Source organism: Pongo pygmaeus, chromosome 23 (assembly GCF_028885625.2).
Source record: "Pongo pygmaeus isolate AG05252 chromosome 23, NHGRI_mPonPyg2-v2.0_pri, whole genome shotgun sequence".
Lineage (NCBI taxonomy): Eukaryota > Metazoa > Chordata > Mammalia > Primates > Hominidae > Pongo > Pongo pygmaeus.
In genome coordinates, this window is record NC_085931.1 from 35,213,631 (window position 1) to 35,241,559 (window position 27,929).

The 27,929-nt window shown below is 49.8% G+C and overlaps 1 protein-coding gene and 1 long non-coding RNA gene across 5 annotated transcripts in view; one reads left to right on the forward strand and one right to left on the reverse strand.

The window, feature by feature from the left end:
* Nucleotides 1–49: 49 nt before the first annotated feature.
* LOC129023016 (uncharacterized) overlaps nucleotides 50–27,929 on the forward strand; it is a 40,473-nt gene continuing 12,593 nt past the window's right edge. For 2 of the 3 annotated variants that reach the window (XR_008496629.2, XR_008496631.2), the window contains exons 1-4: nucleotides 52–1,093; nucleotides 1,495–1,577; nucleotides 2,103–2,214; nucleotides 5,794–5,904. This is a non-coding gene — a long non-coding RNA (uncharacterized LOC129023016). Of the gene's footprint in view, nucleotides 1,094–1,494; nucleotides 1,578–2,102; nucleotides 2,215–5,793; nucleotides 5,909–27,929 lie in introns of all 3 variants that reach the window. The other variant, XR_010125890.1, reaches the window with a different exon arrangement.
* Nucleotides 7,748–17,831, reverse strand: RGL4 (ral guanine nucleotide dissociation stimulator like 4). Of its 2 annotated transcripts, XM_063662891.1 has the most exons (9): nucleotides 17,596–17,831; nucleotides 14,972–15,144; nucleotides 13,420–13,613; nucleotides 12,957–13,279; nucleotides 11,974–12,189; nucleotides 11,498–11,601; nucleotides 10,929–10,998; nucleotides 9,284–9,358; nucleotides 7,748–7,763 (listed from the first exon to the last, which is right to left on the reverse strand). In XM_063662891.1, exons 1-9 carry the CDS (start codon nucleotides 17,734–17,736, stop codon nucleotides 7,755–7,757), a joined length of 1,305 nt encoding a protein of 434 aa, XP_063518961.1. In that variant the 5' UTR covers nucleotides 17,737–17,831; the 3' UTR covers nucleotides 7,748–7,754. The 2 variants fall into 2 exon arrangements, with proteins under 2 accessions (XP_063518961.1, XP_054325368.2); XM_054469393.2 differs by lacking the exon at nucleotides 7,748–7,763 and having other exon boundaries at nucleotides 9,020–9,358.

Sequence of the window (27,929 nt, forward strand, 5' to 3'; positions counted from 1 at the left end):
GCAGTGGTGCAATCTCGGCTCACTACATCCTTGACCCCCCGGGGCTCAGGTGATTCTGCCACCTCAGCTTCCCAAGTAGCTGGGACTTTGGAGAAATGTCTCTTCAGGTTCATTGCCCAACTTTGGCTGGGTTACTTGGTTTTGCATGTATTTTTACTAGAGATAGGATTTCACCATTTTGGCCAAGCTGGTCTGAAACTCCTGACCTCAAGTGATCCACCCAACTTGGTCTCCGAAAGCACTGTGAGTACAGGTGTGAGCCACAGCACCCGGCCTCATTGCATCTTCTAGGCGTCTTTAAAAAAAATGTGTTGACTGCATACAGGTGTGTGTTTAGTTTCTCTTACGTCCCTAGGTTCATGGATTCATTTTTGTGCCACTACCGTAGTCTTTGGATGAATGGAGGTTTTACTTGTAATTTGAAATTGGGGAGTGTGCGGCCTCCGATTGAGTTTGTATTCCCTAGGATTGCTTTGCATATTTAGGTTCTTTGGGTCTTTGGTGGTTCCATGTGAATTTTTAGCCATGTGTCGTTAACATTCCATAAAACGTTTGTTTCATACTTCACGTCCAGAATTAGGGGTGCGTTGGGACATTGTGATACTTGTTTGTATACCTTGAGTATGGATAAAATCAGGGAGTTTCCCATGCTTGTGACCACGTATAGGTTTTATATCTTCGATGTGTGAACATTCAGTATCCTCCTTGGTAGCTGTTTTGAAAACGGCATGATCATATTGTTAAGTATCATCGCCCTGCTTTGGAGTGGAATACCAGAATGTATTCCTCTCCTGTAACTCTCTGTGTACCTATTGTGTACCTATTGCTAATCCTTGATGTCCTCTCCTCCCCCTAGGCTGTGGTGACCACTGCTGTATTTCCACCTTCGGTCAGTTAAATTTTTCAGCTCCTACATGAGTGAGAACATGGAGGCTTGGTCTTTGTCTGCCTTTCTGATTTGATTGAACATAATATCTCCAGGTGCAGCCATGTTGCTGGAAATGATAGGATTCCACGAATTTTGATGGCCCAAAAGTATCCCACTGTGTCTGTGTACTAGAGATTCTTCATCCCTTCATCTGTGGATGGACAGGTAGGCTGCTTTCTTACCTTGGCTTTTGGGCATAGGGCTGAATTCCACCTGGGATGACAGATCATCTCTTGCATGTCCTGATCATGTGCTCTGTGTATATACCTAGGAATAGAATCGCTGGAGAAAACGGTAGTTGTAGTTTTAGGATTTCAAGAAACACCCAAGTGGTTTCTTTAGTGTGCATACTAGTTCACCGTTTCCCACCAACTGTGGAGACAAGTTCCTCCTCTGGAAATCCACACCTTGATTTTTTTGTGTTTTAATATGTTTCAAATTTTTTCTTGTAGCATCCATTGCATGTAGAGTGAGATGGAATCTTGAGTGTGTTTTTGATTTTTGTGTGTGTATGGTAAGTGGTACGTGCTAAGTTATTGTGAATTTGTTTTTAATTTGTTGTGTAGGACTGGATGGAGGACCTGAAGACATGTGAGGTTGATGCACAGGTAGAAGAGAGATTCTCACCATCACTGATTCACACAAAAGCGTAAGTGAAAATCACACTGAAGATTTCATCTCACTGCAGTTAGAATGAATACTACCAACATTTGATGGCAGTTTTGTTTCTGTAGAGTATGTGTGGTACACACATACAAACACACACAACCGTAAGAGTGCAAGGGACATTTTGACATATGCATATGTAGCGTCATGATCAAATGATCGTATCTGGCATCTCTGTGACCTTCCATCATTATTATTTCTCTGTGGAGAGAATATTCAGAACTGTATTTTCCAGATGATTTTGAAAAATTTTTCTAGATTCTGTTGACCCTAGTCACCTAGTCACCCAGCTGTGCAATAGAACACCAGAATGGATTCCTCGTATCTGACTGTCACTCTGTACCCGTTACCAATCCCTGCCCAGGCTCCCTGCTCTCCCCAGCCTCTAGTAACCCCTACTGGAAGTTCTGCTTCTAGGAGACAATGTTTTTTGGATTCCATATGCCTGATGTCATGCAGTATGGGTCTCCCTAGCAGACTCATTTCATTTCACCTAATTGTCTTCCAGATTTCTCCGAGTGGTTGCGGATGACATGATTTCCCAAAGTGTTAGAGCTGAAGTGTGTTTCCTTGTGTGTAAATACTGTGGTTCCTTTATCCCTTCATCTGTGGATACACAGGTAGGTTGATTCCACATCTTGGCTGTTGTGACTAGTGCTTCAGGACACATGAAAAGGCAGATAACACAGGGATTTCATTTTCTGTAAATATGGAGCCAGTGGTGGGATTGTTAGCTGGAGTGGCAGTTGTACTTTAACCTTTAGTTTTTTTTTTTTTTTTTTTTTTAAAGACAGAGTCTTGCTCTTTTCACCCAGGCTGGAGTGCAGTGGCGCAATTTTGGCTCAATGCAACCTCTGCCTCCTGCGTTCAAGCGATTCTTCCGCCTCAGCCTCCCGAGTTGCTGGGAATACAGGCACCAGCCATCACGCCTGGCTAATTTTTGTATTTTTAGTAGAGACGGGATTTCACCGTGTTGGTGAGGCTGGTCTCGAACTCCTGACCTCAGGTGATGCACCTGCCTCGACCTCCCAAAGTGCTGAGATTACAGGTGTGCACCACCGCGCCCAGTCTACCTTTTACTTTTTTAAGGAACTTCCAAAAGTTTTTTATAGTGTGTATAGTAATTTTCATTCCACAAAGAGTGTGTAGAAGATTTTTTTTTTCCTGCAAGTCTACACTGACCATTGCCTTCAACAATTTTGAATTTTGTCTTATGTAATACTCATTCTAGGTGGAATTAGATGGTAACCGAGTATGGTTTTGATTCACATTTTTGTGAGGATTAGTGATATTGAGAAACTGTCACCTGTGAGTCAATTTCCTGCCACCTTTTCACTCAGGTCTATTTAGATCCTCTTACCTTGGATATTTGTTGTTGTTGTTGTTGTTTTACACTTAGTCATATCAGTTTACTGTATGTAGCAGATAACAACCTCTTTCAGGGGTAGGATTTTTTATAGTTTCTCCCCGTCTTTAGGATGCCTTTTTTGTTTGTTTGTTTCATTGTTTTCTTTTCCCTGTAGAAGTTGCAAAGTGTCCCTAGTCTCATATGGTTATAGTTGCATATGTTAGCAGTGATTTTTGTGTTTAACACCCCACTTCCACGAAACACAGAAACATGCGTGCGTGCACGCACACACACACGCACAGCCATGCCTTGCATTGTCTGTGGGTGTTTTTTTTTTAGTGTTATGATGCTTTTTCACCTTTTGCAGCCTGTTTGCATAGATACAGGTTTCCTAAAATATACATCCGCTCTCTGTTTTCTTATAGGACCTTTACAGTTTCAAGATTGAGTTTAGGTCTTTAATTAATTTTGTGTTGATTTTGTGTATCGTGCATTGTAAGGGTCCTATTTCAGTCTTTTACCTGTGGATATTCAGTTTTCTCAAAATCAGTTGAACCAGGCTCTCCCTTTCCCATTGTATCTTTCTAGGGTTTTGAAAAATGTGTTCCCTACATATCATGTAGGATAAGAGTATTTGGCTGCCTCATTCTGTCACTTAGGTCCTCGTTCTGTGTTTGTGACGGTCATGGATTGTTTGGATAACTACAGATTGTTTTTCATTTATTATTTTCTTGGGTTCTAACCTTGGATTTTTCTTTTAATGCTTTCTACTCTCATTATTAGAGTTTAAAAGGTACATATGCAAGTTAGTTACATCTGTTCATTGCATGACATTGAGACTTGGGGTCCCAACAACCACATAACCCAGGCAGTGAGCAGAGGGCCCACAGGGTGGGTCTTCAGCACACTCTTCCTCTCCCCTGTTTTTTCATTGGTCTGGTGGTCATTCCAGGTGTCTGTTGTTCTCTTCTTTATGTTTGAGTACATTCAAAGTTTAGCTCCCACGTATAAGTGAGAACATGTGGCATTTGGTTTTCTATTTGGGCCTTAGTTCACTTATGACAGTGGCCTGCAGTTTCCATGTTCCAGGCTCAGGTGATCCTCCCACCTCAGACTCCAGATTAGATAGGAGTACAGGTGCCCACCACCACATCCGGCTAATTTTTGTATTATTGTAGAGATGGAATTTTACCATTTTTCCCAGGCTGGTCTCAAATTCTGGACTTAAGCGATCCACCTGCCTCGGCCTCCCAAAGCACTAGAATTACAGGTGTGAGCCACTGTGCCGGCCTTTCATCCACTGTTGATGGCTAGGTTGATTCCATGTTTTTGACATTGTGAATAACACTGCCGTGAACATACGAGCTCCTGTGTCTTTTGGATAGAAGGATTGATTTTCCTTTAGGTAGATGCACAGGAGTGGGCTTACTGGGTGAGATGGTAGTTCTGTTTTCAGCTTTTTGAGACATCCCCAATCTGCTTTCAGTGGTGTCTATACTAGCTTTCATCCCACCCGAAAGCGTACCAGCGTTTCATTTCCTCGGCTGCCTCGCCACCATGTGTTCTTTGCCTGCATGGTCCTCAGCATTGTGACCTGTGTGGGATGGCATCTCGTCATGCTTTTGATTGGCAGCTCTCTGATAATGAGTAGTTTGTGCATGTTTTCCTATTTGTTGGTTGCTTGTACATCGACTTTTGAGCAGTGTGTGTTCACATCCCTTGCCCGTTTATTAATGGGATATTCTTTTTCTGTTTATTCCCCTGGTTGACTTGTTGAAGGGCCTTGTAGATTCTGCATATTAGACGTTGGTCAGATGCACAGTTTGGGAACATGTTCTCCCATTCTGTACGCTGTCTGTTTACTGTGTTGGTAGTCTCTTTTGTGCAGCAGCTCTTTCAGGTGTTAGGTCTGACTTGTCAATTTTTGTTTTTGTTGCCATTGCTCTTCAGGACTTAGCCATCTAAATGCTTTGCCATAAGCCTAGGTGGAGAAGGATATTTCACAAGTTTTCTCATAAGGTTTTAATAGTTTGAGTTTTTACGTTTAAATCTTTCATTCATCTTGAGTTCCTCTTTGTGTCTGGTGAGAAGGAGGGCCCAGTGTTATTCTTCTGCACCATTGATAGCCACTTACTTCAGCACCATTGATTGAATAGGGTTTCTTTTTCCCTTTGCTTACTTTTGTGGATTCTGTGTTAGATCAGATAGTTTTCAGTGTGTGGTTTTACTTCTTGGTCCTCTCTTGTGTTCCTTCCACTGCTCTGTGTGGAAGTGGGTCCCTAGCTTTTCCATGAAATTTGAAATCAGGGAGTGATGTATCCGATGTAGTCTGGATGTCTCAGGATTGCTGAGGATGAAACTCAGGGCGCTTCATGGTCCCACATGAATATTAGCATCATGTATTTCTATTTCTTTCAACAAATGTGTTGCATAGTAGAGGAACAGTACAGTGAGGGGGTAGAGTGGGGCGTTATGGTCCATGCATACATTGTGGAATAATGAAGTCAGGGTACTTAGTGTTTCTGTTACCTTTTCCCATTGTTTATTCCTTTATGGTGAGAACCTTTAGTATTCTCCTGTCAGGCTGCTTTGGAAGTGATGTGCTGATACTGTTAACCATGATCACCCTGCAGTGGAATAGAACAACAGAATTTTCTTCCTCTCATTTATGTGTAACTTTGTACCCATTTACAATTCCTGCCCATTACCCCTCTTTTCCCCCAATCTCTGTAAACCAATATTGTGCTCGCCAGGTCTTTGAGATAGAGTTTCTCAGATTCTGCATGTGTGAGATGACTCAAGGTTTGTGTCTCTCCCCCTCACTCATTTAATTTACCATCATGCCCTCCAGGTGCAACCGTGTGGTTCCCCACGATATGATTTCATTGTGGTTTTCTGTCTGAAGAGTATCCCAGTGTGTACATGTGGAGCAGCTTCTTTATCCCTTCATCTGGATAAGCAGGTAGGTTGATTGCTTATACTGGCTCTTGGGAGCAGTGCTGGAATCCACACGGGTGAGTAGATCTATCTTTGGTGACCTGATTTCAATGGCTTTGAGTGTATTCCTAGTAGTAGAATTGCTGGTTGAAATGCTAGTTGGAGTCTTTCAAGGTTTGGAGGAACCGCCAAGTGGTTTCTGTAGCGTGTGTACTAGTTTACCATCTCACGAACTGTGGAGAAGAGTCTCTCTCTCCCTCTCTCCCTTTCTCCCTCTCTCCCTCTTTCTCTCTCTCTGTCTCTCTCTGGAAACACACACCAGCATTTGCCTTTCTTTCATTGTTTTTTGTCTTTTTTTGTAACACTCATTCCAGTTAGAATGAGATTGTATCTAAGTGTGGTTTTGATTTACATTTTGCTTGTGGTGAGTGATGTTTGCCAAGTTGTTGTGAACTTGTTTCAATTTAATGTGTAAGACTGGGCAAAGGACCTGAAGACCTGACATGGATGCACAGGTAAAAGATTCTTAATCAACATTACTGATCCTCAAGAGAAGTCAATCAAAACCACACTCAGATATCATCTCACTCGGCTGAGAATGAATGTTACCGGAATGAGATAGCAATTTCATTGCTGTAGCGTATGTGTGTATAACCAGCGGGTGCAAGGGACAATTTGATCTATGTAAACGTGGCATCATAATGAAGTTGCAGTGTCTGGCATCTCTGAGCTCCAGAGTTATGATTTCTCTATGGAGAGAATATTCACAACTGACCTTTGTAGCTGTTTTGAAAATTTTGGTTTTCTGTTCTTGCCTTTTGTTCATAATGGCCTACGGCTCTGTCCATGTTTCTGTTAAGGGCATGGATTTGTTTTTTATGGCTGTGTAGTGTTCCATGGTGTGTATGTGCCACATTTCCTTTCTCTGATCCACTGCTGATGGGCACCAAGGCTGATTCCATGTCTTTACCATTTTGAGTAGTACTGCCACGAACATACGAGTGCATGTGTGTTTTGGATGGAAGGGTTTTCCTTTGGGTAGATCCTTAGGAGTGGGGCTGCAGCGTGGGGTGGTAGTTCTCTTTTACGTTCTTTGAGAAATGTCCACATTGCTCTCCAGGTGTCCCCGGTCTGGGTGAAGGATGGTGCAGAGCCGGTGTTCTGGCCAGCATCCCGGTGGGGTCCCAGTCACTGCAGGATGTTGCTGGCCTAGTGGGATTTGGGCTCCAGCTGGCAGGACAGCTTGTAGCTGCAAGACAGAGAAGCAGCTGTGAAGCCACCATGAGCCACACATCAGGTCCCCTCTCAGTGCCTGCTCAGCTGGAATCCTGGGTTTCCAGAGGTCCCCATGCAACAGGGCTTGATTTTGGCCGTGGAGGCATGGCCATAGTCTCTCTGCAGCTGGCCACGGGAGAGCCTCCTCTAGGCCAGGTGGAGTGGCTCACACCTGTAATGTCAGTACTTTGGGAGGCTGAGGTGGGTGGATTGCTTGAGGCCAGGAGTTTGAGACCAGCCTGGACAACATCATTAAACCCCATCTGTACCAGAACAACAGTAGCAGAACAACCGGACATGGTGGTGTACAGCAGTAGTCCCAGCTCCTTGGGAGGCTGAGGAAGGGCTTTAGTCCAGGAGGCAGATGTTGCAGTGAGCAGAGATGGTGACACTGCAGTGCAGCCTGGGCGACAGAGCCAGACTATGTTAAAAAAAAAAAAAAAGAGAGAGTCTTCTCCCACCCTCTACACATCTGCTAGGCCCTCACCTCTCCTTGTCACTGAGGTGCTCCATTCTTGGGAAATAGGTGACAAATTTCTCAAGAGGCTGAAGCCTGTAATTCATGGCAGCCACGTGGAGCAGCTGCATTTCCTGCAGAACTCAAACCTCCTAGAGACAGAAAACAGGATGCTGATAGGGCCTGGGTGGAAGTTGCTGCAAGGGCCTTTGGGAGGCAGGGAGAAGGGGCTGGTCCCTGGGGCAGTTTTCTGAAGGGGCCCCATGCAGCGCCCCCAGCCTGTTCTCAGAGTTAGATGTAAACAGCCCCTCCTGCAGGAATTGGTCTTTGATTCCAATGCCTTTCCCACTTTCTCCACTGGGATGGGTCCCCTCCTCCTGTGTGTCAAACCCTCCCAGTAAACCTAAGATGTAGAGGATGGAGCCAGGGAGTGTCCTGCTTAGGGTGGACTGTGACATCCACATCCCCACCCTCATCCAACGTGAGTGCCCCAGCTGCTCACTTTCCTCCTCTTGATGTTGCCCTGGAAGGCAGACAGAGTCCATCAGAAAGGCCTCTGGCCCACAACCAGCCCTCCCCACCCCTTCCCACGCTGCACTACTGCCAGGGCCACCAGGGTCAGGGGATGTGCACATGACAGGACTTGCACCTGCCTCAGGCTCCGGGCTCTAGAGCAGGGGGCATGGGAGCTGAGGCCCAGGGATCTTCTGCGTCAACCCTCTCTGATGACAGACAGGGAAACTGAGGTCTCTCATAGAAAGAAAGCGCTCAGTGACCCTGCAACTGCCTGCCCTTGGAGAGGCTCAATTTCACCCTGCTATTACAGGACCACCCTAGGGAGAGGCTGAGTCCAGTTCAGCCCACACCTCAGCAGCTTTGCAGTCAGGCAACTCTGCAGCTTCACCATTCAGGGATAGGGACTGGTGGCTGCCATGGAGCCTCCATCACTCAGAGGTGATGAGATGGGCCTGACACCCCCACCCACAGGAGCAGCTGTGAGGCTCTCAGGAGAGGAGGTTTGCCAAGGGCTGAGATCTAAAGGCTGGGTCCAGGACCCTCTCCTCCCAAGCCTCAGGATCCTGGTTCCCAAGCACCCTGCCCCAGGCTCACTCACATCCAGATCATCCGGGATGGCCGAATCCAACCTGTTTAACTCAGTCAGAAAATCCCCCAGGAAGGGGACCACACCCTGTGCCAAGGAGGGGTGGGGAGGTGGGAGGGGTAGCGGTGATGAGTATTGGCACTCAGGTGCTTGCCCAAGGTCCTGTCCCATGAAATCCCATCAGCCCCTGTCTCCCAGAACCCCCCTCCCCAGGTCTCCCGGTTGGAGCAGCCGCAGACCCTGAGCTGCCTTTCTCAATTCTCTGCCGCCTCTATCCCAGCTGATCTCCAAGTCTAGCAAGCACTCCTAGTTACCTCTATGGTGGGATTTTAACAAGTCACAAGGGCCTGTGGTCCCAGCCTTACCCTTCCCCACAGACACTCTTGAGTCCAGCTTTCTCATACTCTTGCTCTGGTCTCTCAAATGGAGGTTTTCCAGGCCCAGTGGCCACAGGAGGACAGGGCTGGGGAGGAAGCCCCCGCTGTCTTGATAAGGAGGCCTCCAGCTGGCAGGGAAAGGAGCCCTGTCCTCTGATCCCCTGCGGCCCGTCCATACCACAGGCTCACTCACCTTCTTCTGCCTCTGCAGCCTCATCTGGGCTCTCTGGGGGTTCCTCTCCTGGGTGGCCACCTTAAAGCTCCCCGCCTGCCAGGTGTCAGTAACAGAGACAGTGAGGCTCTCCTCCTCTCCCCCAGTTACACCCCAGCCACCCCACACTTGGATCCCCAGGGACTGGCATGAGTCACCTGGCACAGTGCTCATACCACTGGCCCAGCTCCACACTCTCTGTGTGTCACCCAATCATGCAGCCGAGCCTCCCTGAGACTGTTTCCTCTTCTGTAAAGAGCGATGAAAACCACAGCTACCTCACAGGGCCTCCTGAGGGCTCAGTTTCCTGTAGCTGTCACCATTGTTCTCACCCTCATCTCTCTGAGGAAGAACCAGGTACGAGCACCCTCAAATTGCTTTCTTTTCTTGAACCTCATTTCCACCCTGTGAGGCTTGCACTACAGGCTCTGCATCCCTTTACTTTCCAGATGAGGAAACAGAGGCCCGAGGGGGCAGTGACTCCCCAGGGCCCTAAAGAGAGGGCACCTCCTTTCGCTCCTGGAGGCTCCGTCTTGGCTGCCTTCACCCCACATCCCAGCACCACTACCCATCAGGGTCGTGTTCTCTTGAGTCTCTGAGTGTCTAGGTCTCCAGCCAGGAACAGTCGTGATGAGAGAGGGACAGGGTGTTTTAGGAGACCTGGTTAAGTGGCACCTGCCTATCTGAGCCCCACTGCAGTCTCTGCCGCACAAACTGGGTTTGAGCCATGCCAAAGGCTTCGCCTCGCCAATGATCCCCCAGGGGAGTTCCGTGCACAGAACTCTCTCTTCCTCCACTCAGGAAGTGGCCGCCTGAGGCGCCATCTCTGACTGACATGGCAGGGTTTTCCAGAGTCCTGGGTGGGGTGACTTGTTGCCTTCTCATTTGCATGGAAGATTCTGAGATCTGGTCAGGGAGGATCCCCTAGGAATGCATGAATCCCCCAGATACTCATCATGAGCATGTGTCGCTGCTAACTGGTGAGAGTCCTGTGATGTTTTTGGGTGTCAGCAAAGAGCAGAGTGGGGAGTCCCAAGCACACACATACATCTGTCCCGAGTATGCCCATTGGTAGCCAAAACTGGGCGGTCCACTGGACTCCCTGGCACATGAGCTTCCTCTGTTGTCGTTCCCCGCTCTCCCCCAGTGCAGGCCGAGGCCCCCTGCCCATGGAGGTCAGCTGCAGATAGCAGCAGCAGCAGCAGAGGCCTGGCTTCCTGAGGAATTGGTGGCCAGTTTGAGGAAGGAAGGAAGTTCCACCTACCATGATCACGCCCCAGCCTGGTGGAAGCTCCATGCCAGCAGCATGGACCAGCATGGGAGCCAGAGCCCTGCTAATGCTGCAGCTCATCACCCCCGCTCAGCAGCCCAGCAGCCCAGCAGCCACTGCCACATCCCATTTCCAGGGCCTCCTGTGCCCGTGCCCCCACGTGCCTATGGACCCACACACCTCTCTTCTTGTTGGCCCAAGGTGGGCATGGAGGGAATTTTTCAAGTCCGCTTTTAGTAGGTAAAGTCAAAAGAAAACGAAATAACCACTCCACACCTGGTCCAATGCCCTTCCAAACTCACTCTTTTTTCTCTGACCCTTAAACACTTGTCCCACATCTCCCAGACTCCACTGTACCTTGATCAGCAGGTCCCTCTTCACTGCAGTGTCTTTTTTGCAGAGTTCTTTTAGATATTTTGTGCTTTTGCTATGGACAGAGTAAAGAAAGAAGAGTAAATTTGGGAATAAGGGGGGAGATTTGTGAGTTCCAATCCCTTCCGTTTGAAAACCCAGTGAATCCCAACTTCCTGGGTGAGAGTTTCCAGTGGGGTCCTCTGATCACAAGGGCTCCAGAGGATCAGGGTGGGACCTCTCATGCTCCACCCCTGGGCCCCATCTCCACTTCACATGAGCCACTGCGTGTTTACAGTTAGCTTTCAGTTGGACACAGAGTTCCACTGCTGGGTACAAACACCTGAAAGCCTCCAGTTGGCTCCAGTCTGTTCCTGATGGTTAAAAAACCTTAGTCCTGAGTTGGAAATCCTTGCCTAGGGGTCCAGGGCAGCTTAGTGACCACACCCACCGGCCCATCCTTGCCTCCAGTGTCCCTGGTCTCCAAGAACCTTTCAGAGTCATTGAGGGCACATGGGGAGACCTATGGGTCCCTAGGTCAACCCTGGTGCTCCTGTGGAGAGATCCCTCCTCACCTGGACACTCCTGCCCACGTCTTGTGTAGCCGATGTATTGGGTTGCTGTGCAGAGCAGAGACGATGGCATGCACCGAGGAGAAGTTGTTGAGGCTTAGGCACTCCTGGAGAGGGAAGAGTGAGCTGTGAGGTCCAGAGGTGGAGTCCGGCCCACTTCAGCCTCAGCTCCCTCTGCTGAGATCTCCCCTCCTGGATGAAGCAGAGGCCTGGGGAGCCTCAGGAGGGCAGACCTGGTGCCGAGTGAATGTCACTCATCTAGGAGGATTTTAGTTCAACCCAAGGCAGAGCCCAGGTCGGAAGTGAGCAGCCACCACTGGGCCGTGGGAGTGAAGGTGAGAGAAGCTCTGGCAAGAAGGGCCTAGGGGATGTGTAGGGCTCAGGCCAGAGATACAGATGCTGATCCTGAAAGCCGATGGGGGAAAAGAGGAAGTTCCCCATTTTTAAAGAGGGAATCCTCAGGCACAACCATAGCTTACTCTGGCCACCTTGATCCAGTGCTCCACCACCCTGGCCCTGTCCCGGGCCCTCATGCAGTGGTTCCCGAGGCAGGAGGTGGTGACACAGTTGGTGAGCCTGTTGAAGTGTGCGATGGTGGCACGAACTGTGGGTGCCACGTGCTCATTCCCCTTCTTATGTCGTCGGCCCCAGGTGGAGCCCAAGCATTCGTAGAGCACCACCTTCTTGAACAGCTCCTTTGGGGGAGGAGGAGAGTGTCACGGACACAGCACACCGGAGCTCAGAGTCACCCACAGTCCCAGGCAGGGACTGAGCTCACAGTCATCCATGGTCTGTGGCAGGAACCAAGCTGGAGCTCAGAAAGCTTTAAAATAGGCTCCAGACTTGTGGGAGTCCCTGGGTTTGGTTTTCTGCCCCCGAGGGACCTGAATGCATCATGGTCCAGAACCCAACAAGGGTGGGAAGAGAGAGTGACATTTTCTCCCAGGCCACCCTCGCTCCAAGAACTAGAAAGTGGCTCAGGCCTGCCCCTCCTGAGGCCTCGTCTTCCTCCAATTCCAATCAGCCCTCTACTCCTTCTCTCCATACCGGTGCACTTTGCTTGTGGCAGCTGCAACTGTGGGCTCTGTTTGGGTGTCTGCCATAGAATCTAGTATGCATCAGGTACCTAATAAGCGCTGAGGGTAGTGAGGCTCCTGAGCAGCTGGGTGAGTGGCCCGTGGCCCTGCCTGCCCCTTGGTGAGCACCTGCCCTGTCCTGCTTTCTGTCTATCCCCTGTCATTCAGTCTGCACAGTCACTCTGTGCAGCTGCCACAGGCGACGTCCCATCTCTGCTGTCCACATGCAGACAGGGAACGCTTGTAGGTGAGGAAACTCATCCAGATCCCATGGTTGGTAAGAAGTAGGGCTGAAATTGGACCCAGGGCATTGGCCGCTCCTCAGGGAGAGGCTGGTCTGAGACAGCTGGTGCCAGAGACACAGCCTGCAAAGCCCAGCTGCTCACCGCATCCATGAGGGTCAGCTGCTCTGCCAGCAGCCTGGGAGGGAAGGTCGTCATGTCAGGCAGCTCCTCACTGGTTTGGTTCTTTACAGTCCTGGGACAGGGACAGGGGGACTCTGGAGCTGACTGTGGCTCCAGCACTGTCCCTGGTGGCGGCCCTTCCCCTGGTGCTGGTGCTGGCCCTGGTGCTGAATGTAGATACCCTGGCGCACCCAGGGCTGCACATGACTCTGTCTCCAGAGCAGGCTCCAGGTCCACCAGCAGTGGTGGTGCTGGCTCCAGGGCCAGCATTGTTAATGTGTGTTGCCCAAGAGGTGGAGCAGGATCTGGAAAAGGAGAAAAGGTCACCACACCAGTCACTTTTCACTGGGCTTTCCAAGCACAGAAATGACCAGATGGAATTTAAGGGAATTGTAGCCCCAAAACACCACCCCCGGAAAGTCTTCCAGACTGCAAGCCCCCTCACCATCTGGCTTGGCCTTGTTGAGCTCCGGAAGCACCAACTGGCCTAGGACAATTTCCTGATGGTCCTCCAAGCCCAGTCCAGGCCAGGTGAAGTTCCTGAAGGCCAGCTTTATCCAGAAAGATGATCGTTGCGGGGGCTGATAGCAAACTGAAGTGTTTTCACGGGGCCAGGTGAACAAAGTGGAGCTGATGGTTCTGGTGATGGAGAGGACAGCTGAGTCAGAGGCCTGGCCTTCTCCCACACAACCCTCCAGGGCATCCGTGTGTGGTTCTGGGTCCCTGGCCTGTTGCTGCCTGTGTAGGGGACAGCCCCACCCTACCCCAAGCCATCAGTGCTGTCATGGAAGGGGCAGACCTGACCATGCAGCAGGGCTGTACAGACCCTTATGCGCCCCAGCGTCCCACTGACATTCTCTTCCCAAAGGCCCTGGAGCACAGCACTGTGCACCTGAGCACTCAAGACTGCAGCTCCAGGCAGATTTGTGAGCAGGTTGCTCATCAGAGTTCCAGCTCTGGGTCCCCTGGTTCTGGGGTTAGGAGGGGAGGGGGGTGGAGGAGGTCAGGGAGAGCTGGGAATCCACAGTGCTGGGGATGGGTCTCTCAGTGGCCAGCTGTGACCCCAGCCTCACCTCTCCTTTGCAGTAGACCTAAGTCTCCATTTACATAACTCAGTATTTTCCTCTTGCGGGGGAAGTCCCCAGATGTCAGCCTTCTGGTGGGAATTTTAAGAAGTATGAGCCCCAGGGCTCCCTTAGTCTCTCCCCATCCAGAGTCTGCATATTTTCCCCCATGTTTTGTGGATGAAAAGGCCCTTCAGAATCCTAAATCCACCCACTTTATACTTGTTGCTGGGCTCCGTGATTCTAGTCAGAATCTGGGAGGATGCCACCATACATAGAGGAGGCCTTGTAACATTCTGTAGATACGACTTGTTTATTTTGTCTACTGTGAGCACCTGACTCTGAGTAGAATCAGAGTCAGGGAGTGTCATCCGGTTTGTTTATGAAATTATGCCAAGCCACAAGAAGAGTGATGCACAAATGAGGTGTTCTGAATGTATGTGTTGAATGAGTGAATCCCAACCATTGGAGAACCCCAGTGAGCCCCTCCAGATGTCTGAGTGGGCCTGTGGCTCCTTTTTCAGCACCAAGGGACCCCTCTTCTGTCTGTGTCAAGGAGAAAGACCAGCCAGAAGGAATCTCAGACATCCTTTACCAATGGCATCACAGACTTGCTTTCTATGTGTTTTTCCAAACAGCGAGGGATATGGGCCGTTGAGGCAGAATGCTGAGAGCTGCTTCAGTGAGGGGGAAGAGAAAAGTAATAAACATGAATCACAGCACCCCCAGCAGGTTTTCCAGAATTTTAGGCTCTAGGGACCCCTTTGTTTGCCGTGTCTTAGATCATTCAATCCCTACAAGAACCCTGTGAGGTTCATCTTCTCACTACTCCCTGTTCCAGAGGAGCCAACCGAGGCCCTAAGAGCTGCATCTTCAAGACAGCCAGTAGGGGACAGAAACACCTTCGTGCCTTGTGGGGGGATGTACACTCACCTTCTAACTAGTAGTTCCAAAAAGTGTGGCACAGTGATAAACTCCCAGGAGGGGCCCAGGCAGGTGGCATAGGGGGAGATGGGTTTAGTTAGAAAGGCTGGAACCAGGGACTCCAACAGCTTCTCCCATGTGCTGGGCTGGAGAGTTCTCATCTTGCAGATCTCATTTTCATACTAGGGGGAAAAGAAGGGACATGGGAGTCAGTGGTAACACCATGAACTGCCAGAGGATCGGGATCTGGAACTCACCAGGAAGCACTAACCCTTCAGGGACTTGCGCATGTGGAGAACCTGGGTGCCCATGGTGAAAAGGGTTCTAGGCTTTCAAAGTAAAATTGCTTGTGAGGATGGAGAATGATAAAACGATTCATGCCTTCAAGGCATTGTCACGGTGTTTGTCAGCTGTGGGGCAACAGCACCCTCTGTGTCAGCAACCTGCATGAAGAGCATCATCCCTGCAAGTCCTCAAGGCCTGGAGAGGCCTGGTCCCCTCCTCATTTTAGCGACAGGACACAGGACAAGGCGCTCTAGAAGAACCCTTTGACTTTAAAGGGATATGATTGTTTGTGTTCCTTTGACATGAACGTGAGTCTGGAGAAACAGCTATGGCCATCCCAGCCCTGGCCAAGGGGAAAATGCCGGAAGACTCCAGGGTGGGAAGAAGTGCATCCCAAGGCCCAGGATCTGCGAGGCGACTTGGGGAAAACGCAGGCAGGTATTGAACCCGTGAAAGGTTACGCAAATGTATGTTTGAAACTGGAAATGAAACAAGGTGATTTTCTCTGCCACACAGACAGCAGATTGGCAAAAAGTTAAAAGCATGTTAGCATTCAGGGGAGGCTGTGTTCAGAGAAGCAGCTACCTTCAGAGGCTGCTGGTGACCGTGTGACCAGCTGGAGCCCTTTTGGAAGTCAACTGGCTAGAGCTGTTGAAAGTTGATATCTGCATATCCTTTCACCCAGATATCCCTTTCCTGGGTGTCTGTCTTCTGCAGGGGATTTGTATATTTTATGGGTTGAATTGTGTCCCCTCCCCCAAATGTAAATGTTTCTATTCTCAACCCCAGAGACTCAGAATGTGACTGTGTCTGGACACAGAATACTCCAAGAGGTAATTGAGGTGAAGTGAGTTCATTAGGGTGGCCCTAATTTAATATGCCTGGGGTTCTTACAAGGAGAGGGGGTCAGCGCACAGAGAAGTTCAAGAGAAGACCCTGTGCTGACCAAGATAGAAGTCCGCCATCTCCAAGGCAAGGAGAGAGGCCCAGAGAAACCACCCCAGGCTAACAGCTTGACGTTGGACTTCCAGTCTCCAGAATTGCGAGGAACCAGATTTCTGTGGTTAAACCCGTCAGTCAGTGTGCCATGTTATGGCAGCCCTGGCAAACTGCTCCAGCCTATTAGGACACACATAGGATTATGCTCCCTGTAGAAAGGCTGCCTCGAAAGGGAATTTTATCACGACAGGCTCCACCAGCACTGAGAGGCTGACCCGCTGTGGAAAATGGCCTCCCTTAAGGAATATTACAATGATATGTGAGGGTACAACTCCTGCCTGATGGGGCTGCAGGGATGAGTTCTGTGAGATGACACTTTAAAGACTAATGCATAGAGTCGCTTCACCTTCTTTTGTTGTAATCAACGCCCCACCCCCCCACTTGTTTGTGTAAAAGTGTTGGATTTTAAGTCCTGGAGGAGGTCTGGCAGGGCAGCAGAGCTGCCTGCCTGTTGCTGGAGATCCACTTAGGGTGGGAAGTTAAAATAACAATATGAGTATGTTGCTACAATGTTACCATTGTACTCAATTATTGTGGCAACATGCTGAGATACTCCTGGCATAGCCTAAAGTGAAAACAGAAGGATTTTCTGATCTTCCTCTGATAGGTGAAAGGGACTTTGCCTGTAACCAAGTTGCCAGTGGGGACTAATGGCAGCCAGATTCCTTTGGGAGAGGACAGTGGGTCACTCAAGTGGGAAAGCCCTAGGACAGAGCTTAGGGAGTCCCCATGTTCATGTTTGAGTCCTGGGCCCACCCTGGTTTTCTTGAGTCCCCGTCTGTGGAGACTCCTCTGTGCCCAGTCTCACTGCAGACCAGCACTGGCCACGGTTGGTGGCATGGTCCACCTGCCCTTTGAAGAAGATGGAGAAATTGAATCCATCCAACAGCTCTTGCTTGATCTGCTTTGTGGAGCTCTGCAAAGAGTGCCCGAGAGCCGGGCCAAGAGGTGTCAGTAGCTTGTCTGGCTGACCCCACAGTGGGACCACCCCCATTAGAACTCCTCCCTGGCCCCCCCTTCCCCAACAGGATTTGGCACATAGGAGCATCTGCATAGACCTCCAGCGAGAGAAGCTTGAGGTCTCCGGCAGATGACAGCTTGAGATCTCGGGATTCAGATTTGAGCAGACAAACTGTGTCCTCGACACCTTCCCATTCTGCCAGGCATAGCCTGGGCTGTGAACCTGACATACCTACCAGGCTCCAAACACCTGACAACCTCCCTGCTCCTGTCCAGGGAGGGCCCCTCATTTCCTGTTTCCCCCAAACACATAGGGAGAGGCTTGGGGCTGCCCTGATGTGCACAGCTGAGGCCTAGCCTGGACGGGCCTGCCCTGGGCCCTGTGTTACCTGTGGGTGCCTTCTGGCAAAGGGCCAGAGGCGTCGAGGGTTAGAGTTGAACCAATGTCTGTATTCTCGGGAAAGACTTTCATGTTGGCCTCTTCTGCGATGAGGAGGTCGGCAACATGTCAGGATACAGCAGGAGAACATGTTCTCTCGAGCGTCGCCTACCAAGTGAGCTGGAAATGGGGCTGTCTCTAGAATATGGGTGCCTAGTTATCAGAATTCTAAGTTCTGTTGGGTGTCTGTCAGCAAGGAAGTGAGGTCACATCTTATAGGTTCCATCCTGTAAGCTCTTCCTTTCCATAAGTCCTACTCAAAGGCCCCTCTGGGCTTCTGACCACTCACCTTCCCCCATCAACTCCTTACCTGTTCACCACTATGAAAAAATGTGCCCTTTCAGCACCTTGGGAGGACCTGGATATAACCAGGGTCCCAGGTTTGAGGAGACAGTGCTGGGTCAAACAGCCTTTATCTTAGCAGTTGTGAGACCCTAGAGAACTCCTTTGGTGTTTTGGGGCCTCCCTAGCTTGCACAATGGGGGCTATGTTAGCATCTCCTTCCTAAGGAACTCATGAGGTCTGTTTGAGATAAATCTTTAAAAAAACTCATGGTATGGTGTTCCCTGTAGATACTGCACACACTTAGAGATGGAACAAATACAAGAATGAGTAAGAGGTAGCATGGAATATAACTCCAGTGGGCCTGGGGTCCACAGTGTGATCTCAGGAATAGACACTTTTGCTCTGGGTCTCGTCTTTCATGCTGCACCAGTAGAGGCTGAGATTAAATGAAATTCAGACATCCTCTGACATTGCACCTTCCGGTGCCTTCCCATTTTATTTAGACCCAGAACCTGTGCGTCATCTCAGCCTAGGGTGGGCAGCGTCCATGAAGGTAGCACTGAGGGGTTAGTGACTCCCTTCTGAATGATGGAATATGACACAGATGATGGAATAGCACTTCTGAGCGAGTTTAGGCTATTACAACAAAGAGCCATAGCTTGGGGAGCTCATCAAAAAAACAGAATTGTATTTCTCCCAGTTCTGGAGGCTGGAAGTTGGATATCAGGGTACCAGCATGGTAGGGCCCTAGTGAGGACACTCCCACCCCATTCACTGAGCTTTTATAGGTGCTGTCCTTTCCATGGAGGATGGCTCAACTTTAGGAGCATGGGTAGACCTCCATTCAAAGCCCAGCTCTCACTTGTAGCTTGGTGATCGTGAGGAAGTCGTAGAACATCCGTGTGCCTATTTTCTCCTCTGAAAAATGGCGTTAGTGAGAATAGCTTTCTTTTTTAATCATAGAATATAAAGCATGCAAAGATGTTAACTCGGTGCCATTGGGCAGAAAGTGAGAGCCCAGCAAACCAGAGAGATCAGCTTGCCTACATCAGTGGCGAGGAGAGCAGAGAGTGGGCGAGGCTGGGGCAGGAAGCAGGCCAGCCTACCAGAGCCCAGGAACAGGTGAAGGGCAAGAGTGAGCTCCTCACCCTGAAGTCTCAGGGGACAGGCATGCAGGGGCTGTGGGGAGCACAATCATCAGGGCTGCTCTTGTTCCTCTGGTTCCCTCCATGTCTGACATGGACCCAGGGCCCCCTCTCCCTGTGTTTCCTCTCTGCCCTGCTTTCTTCCTGGCTGCCCTCCCAGGACTCATTTTTGGACCTGGTCAGGTGGAGTCTTGAGGTAACTATAGGCCTATTAATAACTCCTCTGAGGTTCAACCTGCCATTTGTTGAGACCTCTGAGCTTAGTCAGAAATCTGCTCCTGCTGGGATCCGAGAGAGGGCTGGAGGGAGCTGACAGTGCAATGGCAGTTTTCCATGGGGCAGCCACTCCAGGGCCCATTGGCAGGTATCTGCCGAACTGGAGCTTTCTTTTGGGTCTCTGGGGTTCCGAGGTGTGATTTTTCCTGTGAAGATAAGCTGAGCCCCAGGTGGGTGCCTTAGCCTCAGCAATGGGTCCCCCTGAGCTGGGAGCTGTGCTCTATCCTCAGTGTCCTAAGACACCTCACACCTGGCCCTGCCCATTCTGGCTTCCGAAGCCCACAGAGAGGGTCTGTAGAAATTGCTAGATAGGAAAGGGCTACAGATAAGTCAAAGGAAGTGTATTTACATAATGAATGGTTTTCAGCCATTACTATATATTTACTTCAGCAGAGGAGATATTTAAAAATGTTAATACCCTGTGTCACCCAGCAGATATTTGGATTTATTTGATGGCGCAGGAGACAGACATGTTTTGTTTTGTTTCTTTTTTGAAACGGGATCTTGTGGTGTTGCCCAGGCTGTAGCGCAGTGGCACAATCATAAGCACTGCAGCCTTGACCTCCCAGGCTCAAGGAATCCTCCCGTCTCTGCCTCTCAAGTAGCTGGGACTATGGGCATGCACCACCATGCCATGCCATGTTTTTTGTAGAGGTGGGGTCTCACTGTTCCACCCTGGCTGGTCTAGTCTCAGGCTATTTTCCTGCCTCAGCCTCCCACAATGCTGAGTTGACAGATGTGAGCCACCGTGTCTGGCGCTGTTTCTTTGAAGAGCTCCCTTAGTGTTTCTTATGGGCATCCAAGCAAAGAAAATTTTGCTTGCAGAAGGGTCGTGGAACCCTGCTGAGGCTGCATCTTCTTCACAGCCAGCAGATCGTTCCCTGAAGTATCTGCTTAGCAGTACATAGGCTATTTATATCCAGGGTTTTGGGGAGCTGTTGGGTTTGGGGGCTGGCTGGGGCATGAGTGTTGGCTGTGGGATCTGTCACAGAGGTCAGAAGGTGTAAAGAACTGGTCTTACTTTGTAATGATTTACCCATTTTGTGATTCTGTTTATATCTTTCCATCTCCCTGGACTGTAAGGCTTGCGAGGACAGGGAGCGTGTCTGCTTGCTCCCTGGTGCCTGACTCGTAGGAGCACTTGAGAAATATTGAGTGCGTGAATGACAGTTTTGGTTCCTGTGATATGTGCAGGGAAGGAGGTGGTAATGGGACATGGGAGAGGCACACTTATCCCAGATTAGGGGATGGGGAGTCCTGGAAGGCTTCCAGGAGGGGTGACACCTTGGCTGAAGCTTGAAGCCTGAGTTGCAGCTAACCAGCTAGAGCATTTGGGGAGGAGCATCTGGCAGAAGGCACCACATGAGCAATGGTATGGAAGCGAGCATGTAGTGCTACCTTTGGGGACCAGGGCTGAGGGTCAGTGGCCCAGGCAGGGCTGGAGATGGTGGTTCACAAAAGATACTATGAGATGGATTGTATGTGCCTGAAAATAGGTTTGCCAGTTTTTGCAAATAGAAATTTAGCAAATAAAAATACTTTGCCAGATTTGGCAAATAAAAATTCAGAATGCCTTGTTTAAATTTTAATTTCAGAGAATCAATCAATAATCCATGTAATATTTGGAGCATACCTATAGTCAAATTATTCCTTGTTTATCAGAAATTGAGATTTAACTGAGCATCCTGAAATTTATCAGGCAGTCTTGCCTCAAACTCTAAAATATTTGCTACCCAACCCTTTACAGAAAAAGTTAACTGATCCCAGCTTTAAACACATATCAATGGGACCTAGAGTCAAGGGGGCTTAGGACACTGCCTGGAACCAAGCTCAGTAAGCATTAGCTGCTGGTGTTAGTGTTACTAATGTAGTCCGATTGATCGTCAGCATTTACTGAGCACCTGCTGTGTGGCCGGACACTGTCCTAGGGGCTCAAGCTCTTCATGGGAGAGATGGACGCTAAATAGATGAGCCCAGAGATGTATAAAGAGAGGTCAAGTGCATGAGTCCTAAGGAAGAGTACGCAGCAGAGGAAAAGGGTAGCGATGGCAGGTGTGAGGCCCTGTTTTAGACAAGGTGATCAGGGAGGCTCTCCGAGGGGGAGATAATTGGAGCCAACCACAGAATGGAGTGAGGACGTGGCTTTCGGGGGGCTACCCCTTCTCCAGCCCTCATGGTGTGCCCGGCCCTGTTCAAGTGCTGTGTGTGTTTTGCTCGTGGCATCCTCGCACAGCAGCCCTATGAGGGGATGCAGGTGCCATTTCCATGTCACAGATGAGGAAACTGAGGCCCGAGGTCGCCCAGCAAATGGCAGAGCTGGAGATTGGCCTGTTTATGTTTTTACTCCCCTAGAGTGTCTCCCTTGATCTGGCACCGGCTGTGTGCTGGGTCCTGTTTGAGGCTCTCTGCCTCTGTTTTCTGCCGTCTTTATGACAGCTCTGCACCCTGGGGCATGTGAGTCTCATCTGGGGTTCAGTGGAGTGAACCCAGCCCATTGTGGGGAGGCAGGGATGAATAGCAAGTTAATGTGGAACCTGGCAGGACTCAAGGTGGGCAGCAGAGGGTACCTGGGTGTGGGCAGATGGCAGGTGAGAGGACTAGAGAAGACAGGGTAGGCCCAGGAGACCCAGAATCCCCCTTCCTGCCTCATGGATTGCCCTGGGTTTCCCTGCCTAGAATTAGTGTTCACTTGCCCTGAGTCCCCCCTGAGATTAATCCTCTTCTTATGCTGTTTAAATATTTGCGGGTGGGGAGAGGGAGGGAGGGCAGGGCTGGTTTCTGAATGGTTGCAGGGTGTGGCTGGACGTGGTGGGGCAGGTGCTCAGAGGCGTGATGTGGAGGGACCGGGCTGGGCTGCAGCCTCAGAGGCCAGCTAGGTCCCAACTAGCCAGCAGGTAGGAAGCCCAGGGAAGGCGGCACTGAGCTGAAGGACGCCTCAGCAGCCGGCCGTTCACCTGACGCCCATGAGCACCTCCTGGGTAGCCCGTGTCATCTCAAGCACCTCTATCATTTGAAGAATCCCTGCTGTGCGTCAGGCACCATCTCCAGGATCTCATTCAGGCCTCCTCACCTTACCCCTAAGAGGGAGGGGTGCTGGTTACCACCTACCCCACTTTACAGATATCCACATGAGGTTGGAAACTTGCCCAACATCACACATACAGTGAGTAGCTCAGGATTCGACCTCAAGTCAGTGACTCCACATTCTGGGCTCTCATTCTCTCTCAGCTGCCTCCTGACACCCTGTCCTTTATGCTAATTTGCTGGTTCCAAAAGGAATGAGCTCCCCATCATTGGAGGAATGCAAGCAGATGTTGGAGGACCCCTTAGAATGGATGCTGGGGAGGGATAAAAGCCTCCTGACCACCTGGACCTTTGTGGGCTCCTATCTCCTGAAAGGCCCCTTTTGGGTGTGATTGGTGCTGTCTTGGCAGGCAACCCAGGTCTCCTAACTCCCAGTGCAGTGTTTCTTTTGGTCCTCAAGTTGGGAGAAGCCAAGGAATCCCTTCTCACGGGTTTCCTAGCACCTTGATTTTCAGAAGACCCAGTACTCGGCGGGGCTGGAGGCAGGGCGTTAAGGCAGGCCATCCAGAGAGGCCTAGGTTCGAGTTCCAGCAGTGCCCTTTCCTGGCTGTGTGACCCTGGGAAAATTGCATAAACTCCCTGAGCCTCAGTTTGTACACCTTTAAAATGGGGATAATAATTCTCTTTTGAGGATTAAATAAGTATTCTATAAAAGCACCTGGCACATAAAGTATGTTCAAGTAAGGCACTTAAATTTACAAGGGAAAAAAACCTCATTAAAAAGGGGGCAAATGACATGAACAGATACGTCTCAGAAGACATACATGCGGCCAACAAGCATATGAAAAAAAGCTCAACATCACTGATGATTAGAGAAATACAAATAAAACCACAGTGAGATACCATCTCACACCAGTCAGAATGGCTAATTATTAAAAAGTCAAAAAATAACTGACACTGGCAAGGTTGCAGAGAAAAGGGAATGCTTACACACTTTTGGTGGGAGTGTAAATTAGTTCAGTCATTGTGGAAGACAGCAACAATTCCTCAAAGACCTAAAGACAAATACCATTCAATGCAACAATCCCATTACTGGGTTTATGCCCAAAGGACTATAAATTTCATTCTGTCATAAAGACATGCGGCTGGGCACAGTGGCTCATGCCTGTAACCCCAGCACTTTGGGAGGCCGAGGTGGGCAGATCACGAGGTCAGGAGTCCGAGACCAGCCTGACCAACATGGTGAAACCCGTTCTCTACTAAAAATACAAAAATTAGCTGGCACACACCTGTTGTGTGTTGGCACACACCTGTAATTTCAGCTACTCAGGAGGCTGAGGCAGGAGAATCGCTTGAACCTGGCAGGCAGAAGTTCCAGTGAGCTGAGATCATGCCATTGCACTCTAGCCTGGGTGACAGAGAGAGACTTTGTCTCAAAAAAAAAAAAAAAAAAAAGACACATGCACGCCAATGTTCACTGCAGCACTATTCACAATAGCAAAGGCATGGACTCAACTTAAATGCCCATCAGTTGTAGCCTGGATAAAGAAAATGTGGTACATACACACCATGGAATACTGTGCAGCCACAAAAAAGAATGAGATCATATCCTTGGCAGGAACATGGATGGAGATGGAGGCCATTATCCTTAGCAAACTAATGCAAAACAGAAAAGTACCACCTGTTTTCACTTATAAATGGGAGCTAAATGGTGAGAACACATGGACACAGAGGGGAGCAACGGACACAGGGGAGCAACAGAGACTGGGGCCTATCGGAGGGTGGAAGGTGGGGGAAGTAGAAAAAATAAATTGGCTAATAGGCTTAGTACCTGGGTGGTGAAATAATTTGCACAAGAAACCCACGTGACATGAGTTTACCTGTATAACAGATCTGTACATGTACTCTTGAACTTAAAATTTTTTTTATTTTTCTTTAAAAGGAACATTTTCAAGTAAATATTCTCTTACTTTATCATTTGGTTCAAAATAGCCTCCAGCTTCTGATGTGAGACAAGGTATTCATTAGAACAAGGGCCCTGGATCTGACTCCTGCCACCTTTGAGTAACCTAGGGCAGATTATGTGGGAAAAAAAATCTGTGCCTCAGTTTCCCCACCTATAAAATGGAGTCATTTGGGGACTTACGTCATCAGGGTTGTTGTGGTTATACACAGTTCCTGGAACATAGTGAGTGCCCAAAAAAAGTGAATAATGAGCTTCACTACCATTAAGTTCCTACACACAGACCACAGTGATCCCAGACCACCACTGCCCCTGGACCACCCCACACTCCCTGCCATCTGTCAGCCTTCAAAGTGGATCAAGCCCAAGCCCACATCTGAGAGCCTGGAATGGGGAAAGAGAGTGAGCTGAATTCCAGCTCTTCCTTCCAGGACTGCCTGGCCCTCTTCCCCTGTCCACAGTCTGGTCTGTGCCCCGGGATGGGTTCGGAGGAGTGTGCGGCCTCCTCTTCCTGCATGGAGACAATGCCCTTTTCTGCAGTGTTCAAGGGTAATAACCTGTTACCCTCCTTGCTAATTACCAGCCTTTTCAATTTCATCTCCTGGCCTCGGGCTGTCAGCCTGTCATTAACTCCTGGGGAGATATTCTAGCAGGTAGCTGGGATATCAAACTTCTGGGGAGATATAGCCAGTAGCTGGGTAGCAAAGGTGGGAGAGGTCCTCACTTGTCAGAGCCCGTCCCTCAAGCTGAGAACTACATGCACCCTTACCACCCTGTTCCAGATCCGTTCCCGAGATAAAAGGTTTGCAGCCAGCTTCCCAGCTGTGTGACCTCAGGAGAGGAGCTTAACCTCTCTGAGTTTTGAGATCCACAGCTGTAAGTGGACAACCTTCTCCACTCTGCAGTGTTTGGACTTGAGACTGTGTGAATACTGTCATGGTGGCAACAGGAAACAGATGGCTCCCCCAAACCGAGTACATTGAGGCAAATTTAATAAAGGGGCTATTGACTAGGGTGGTGGGAAGGAGGGCCTGGGACAGTTCTCAGATGGATGCATGGATGTGCTGGCCTGGTGAGAAGAGGTGGCAGGAAGGGGATCTGAGGAGGAGAAGGAGGTGTCACTCCGGTGCATCAACAGTGCACTGCGGGGTGAGGCCAAGGCCATCTGGGAATGCAGAGCCTCACGGACTTCCCATGCTTTGTCCTCGCCCACAGCTGGGTGGCTCGTCTTCCTCCTGCACCTTTAGTACCCAGCATGGATGCACAACAGGAGAGACACAGGTCCCAGGACGGCCTGGGCCCAGTGGCCCTGATAGCATCTGCTGTAGGGGCCCCCTCTATGCCTCCTGTGTCTGGGAAGAAGCACAGCTCACCAGGCCCCCCATTTTCCTCCTTAGATCCCCATCCTGCCACCTCTTCCCACTCCCAGGCCTCGGCATCATTCACCTTGCTGACCCCTGCCCCCTCCCCAGCCCCAAGCATGGTCTGCACCAGGGGAAGCCCAAGCCCTGCCTCTCCTGCTCCTGCAGCTGCTTCAGCAGCCCTTCCCCTCTCCACAATGAATCCCACATGGGGGTCCCCTCTGAACGAGGAAGACAGAGGCCCTTCACATTCCTGGGCCTCAGCCACAGCTGCAGCAAGAGCTGGCTTTGCCTTCCCTGTCTCTCTCAGCACCAGCAGGATGGAATCCCCATCCCCAAAGTGCGTGGATTTTCCTGTCTTCTCCACACACAGGCCCACGTTGTCCCGACTCTAGTGCTCCTCTCTACCATAGTCCGTGGATCGCTGTATCTGGAGCCAGTTCCAGCCCTGCAGCCAGCACATCTGCTAAACTGGCTCCCTAGCCAACAACTGACTTGGAGGTCACCCCCATGGATACCAGTCCCCTTTCTCAGCTTCTCCTGGGGCCTCCTGCTGGCTCCAGTGAAAGCTTCTTTCCATCTACCCAGGCCCTTTTGATGCCCCACAGTGACAGCACAGCCCCAGCCAAGGACACCACCAGCCTGGCTGAACTGAGGTTCTCTGGTTTCACTCCAACATTGAGACTTCTTGTTATGCCTGCACCCTGGGCCATTCTCCAGCTCATCCTACAGGATAACTTCCCCATGTCAGGCTTTTGAGCTATAAATTTTAGCTATAAATTATTTGCCTAGACTGAGGTCCAGAAGAGTTTTCTCCATGTTTTCTTGTAGTATTTTTGGAGTTATGGGTCTTATCTGCAAATCTTTGATCTATCTTGAGGTAACTTGTATTTGGTGGAACACAGGGGCGCAGTGTAACTCTTCTGCATGTGGTTATCCAACCTTCCCCCTACTATTGAACAGGGTGACCTTTCCCCACTGTGTGTTTCTGTGGGCTCTGTTGAAGATGAGTTGGCTGTGCATATGTGGCCGTCCTGGGCTCTGCCCCCTTACTTTGCAGGGTTCAGCTTTCTGGGCTGTTCTCACAGGTTGTTGAGTGACTGCAGGTTTTCCAGGTGCAAGCAGGGTGCAAGCTATCTGTGGCTTTACCATTCAGGGGTCTGGAAAACCGTGGCTCCCTTCCCACAGCACCGCTAGACAGTACCCCAATGAGGACTCTTGTGTGGTGATTCCAAGCCCACATTTCCCCTCCACTCTGCCCTAGTAGAGGTTCTCTGTGAAGGCTCTGCCCCTGAGCAGGTTTCTACCTGGACATTCAGGCTTTCCCATACATTCCCTGAAATCTAGGTGGAGGCTCTAGCTGTACCCGGGACCCTTTGAGCTGAGGCTGGAGCCAGAGCGGCCAGCGTGGGGGGGAGCAGTGTGCCAAGGCTGCGCTGGGCAGTGAGGCCCTTGGCCTGGTCCAGGAGACATTTCATTCCTTCTAGGGCTGCTTCTGAAATATGCCCAGAGTATTCTAGTCTCCTTACTCATAAATGAGAGCTAAGCTATGAGGATGCAAAGGCATAAGAATGACACCATGGACTTTGGGGACTCAGGGGGAAAGGATGGAAACAGAGTGAGGGATAAAAGACTACAAATTGGGTTCAGTATACTGCTCAGGAGATGGGTGCACCAAAATCTCACAAAAACTTATGTAACCAGACACCATCTGCTCCCCCAAAACCCTTGAAAATAAAAAATGTTTTTAAAAAAGTAAAAGATGAAACTGCCCTCAAGGAAAACTGTTTTTGCAGAACATTGTGAGCCTGGATAAAAGGAAATTGCCAAATCTCTATCCTTTCAATCTCACCAAAGAGGGGAAAACTGAGAGGCACACCTGGAGGTTACAGCACAGGGCCTCGGACTCCTAGAAGACTTATCACAGGACTTGCAAACATTTCCCTCCCTCCACACCATACCACTCCATCTTCAGGACCCCTGTAAATTACAGGGAGTGCAACAGAAGGAACTGCCACTCTCAGATCTTGTGACGAAGAAGTCTCTAGTGAACCCCCAAAACAATAGGGAAAATGAAAACATGGCCAGGTGTGGTGGCTCACGCTTGTAATCCCAGTACTTTGGGAGGCCAAGGTGGGCGGATCACCTGAGATCAGGAGTTCAAGAGCTGGCCAACATGGTAAAACCCCATCTCTACTAAAAATACAAAAAATTATTAGGCATGGTGGGG

What these genes read in the sequence shown, in the direction of transcription:
- RGL4 (XM_054469393.2), bottom strand. Translation starts at nt 17,736, where the DNA reads ATGTTCTCCTGCTGTATCCTGACATGTTGCCGACCTCCTCATCGCAGA. An exon ending in TTGGAACTACTAGTTAGAAG is followed by an intron (nt 13,614 to 14,971) that starts GTGAGTGTACAT and finishes CTCCATCACCAG; the next exon opens with AACCATCAGCTCCACTTTGT. An exon ending in AGCTGACCCTCATGGATGCG is followed by an intron (nt 12,190 to 12,956) that starts GTGAGCAGCTGG and finishes CCTCCCCCAAAG; the next exon opens with GAGCTGTTCAAGAAGGTGGT.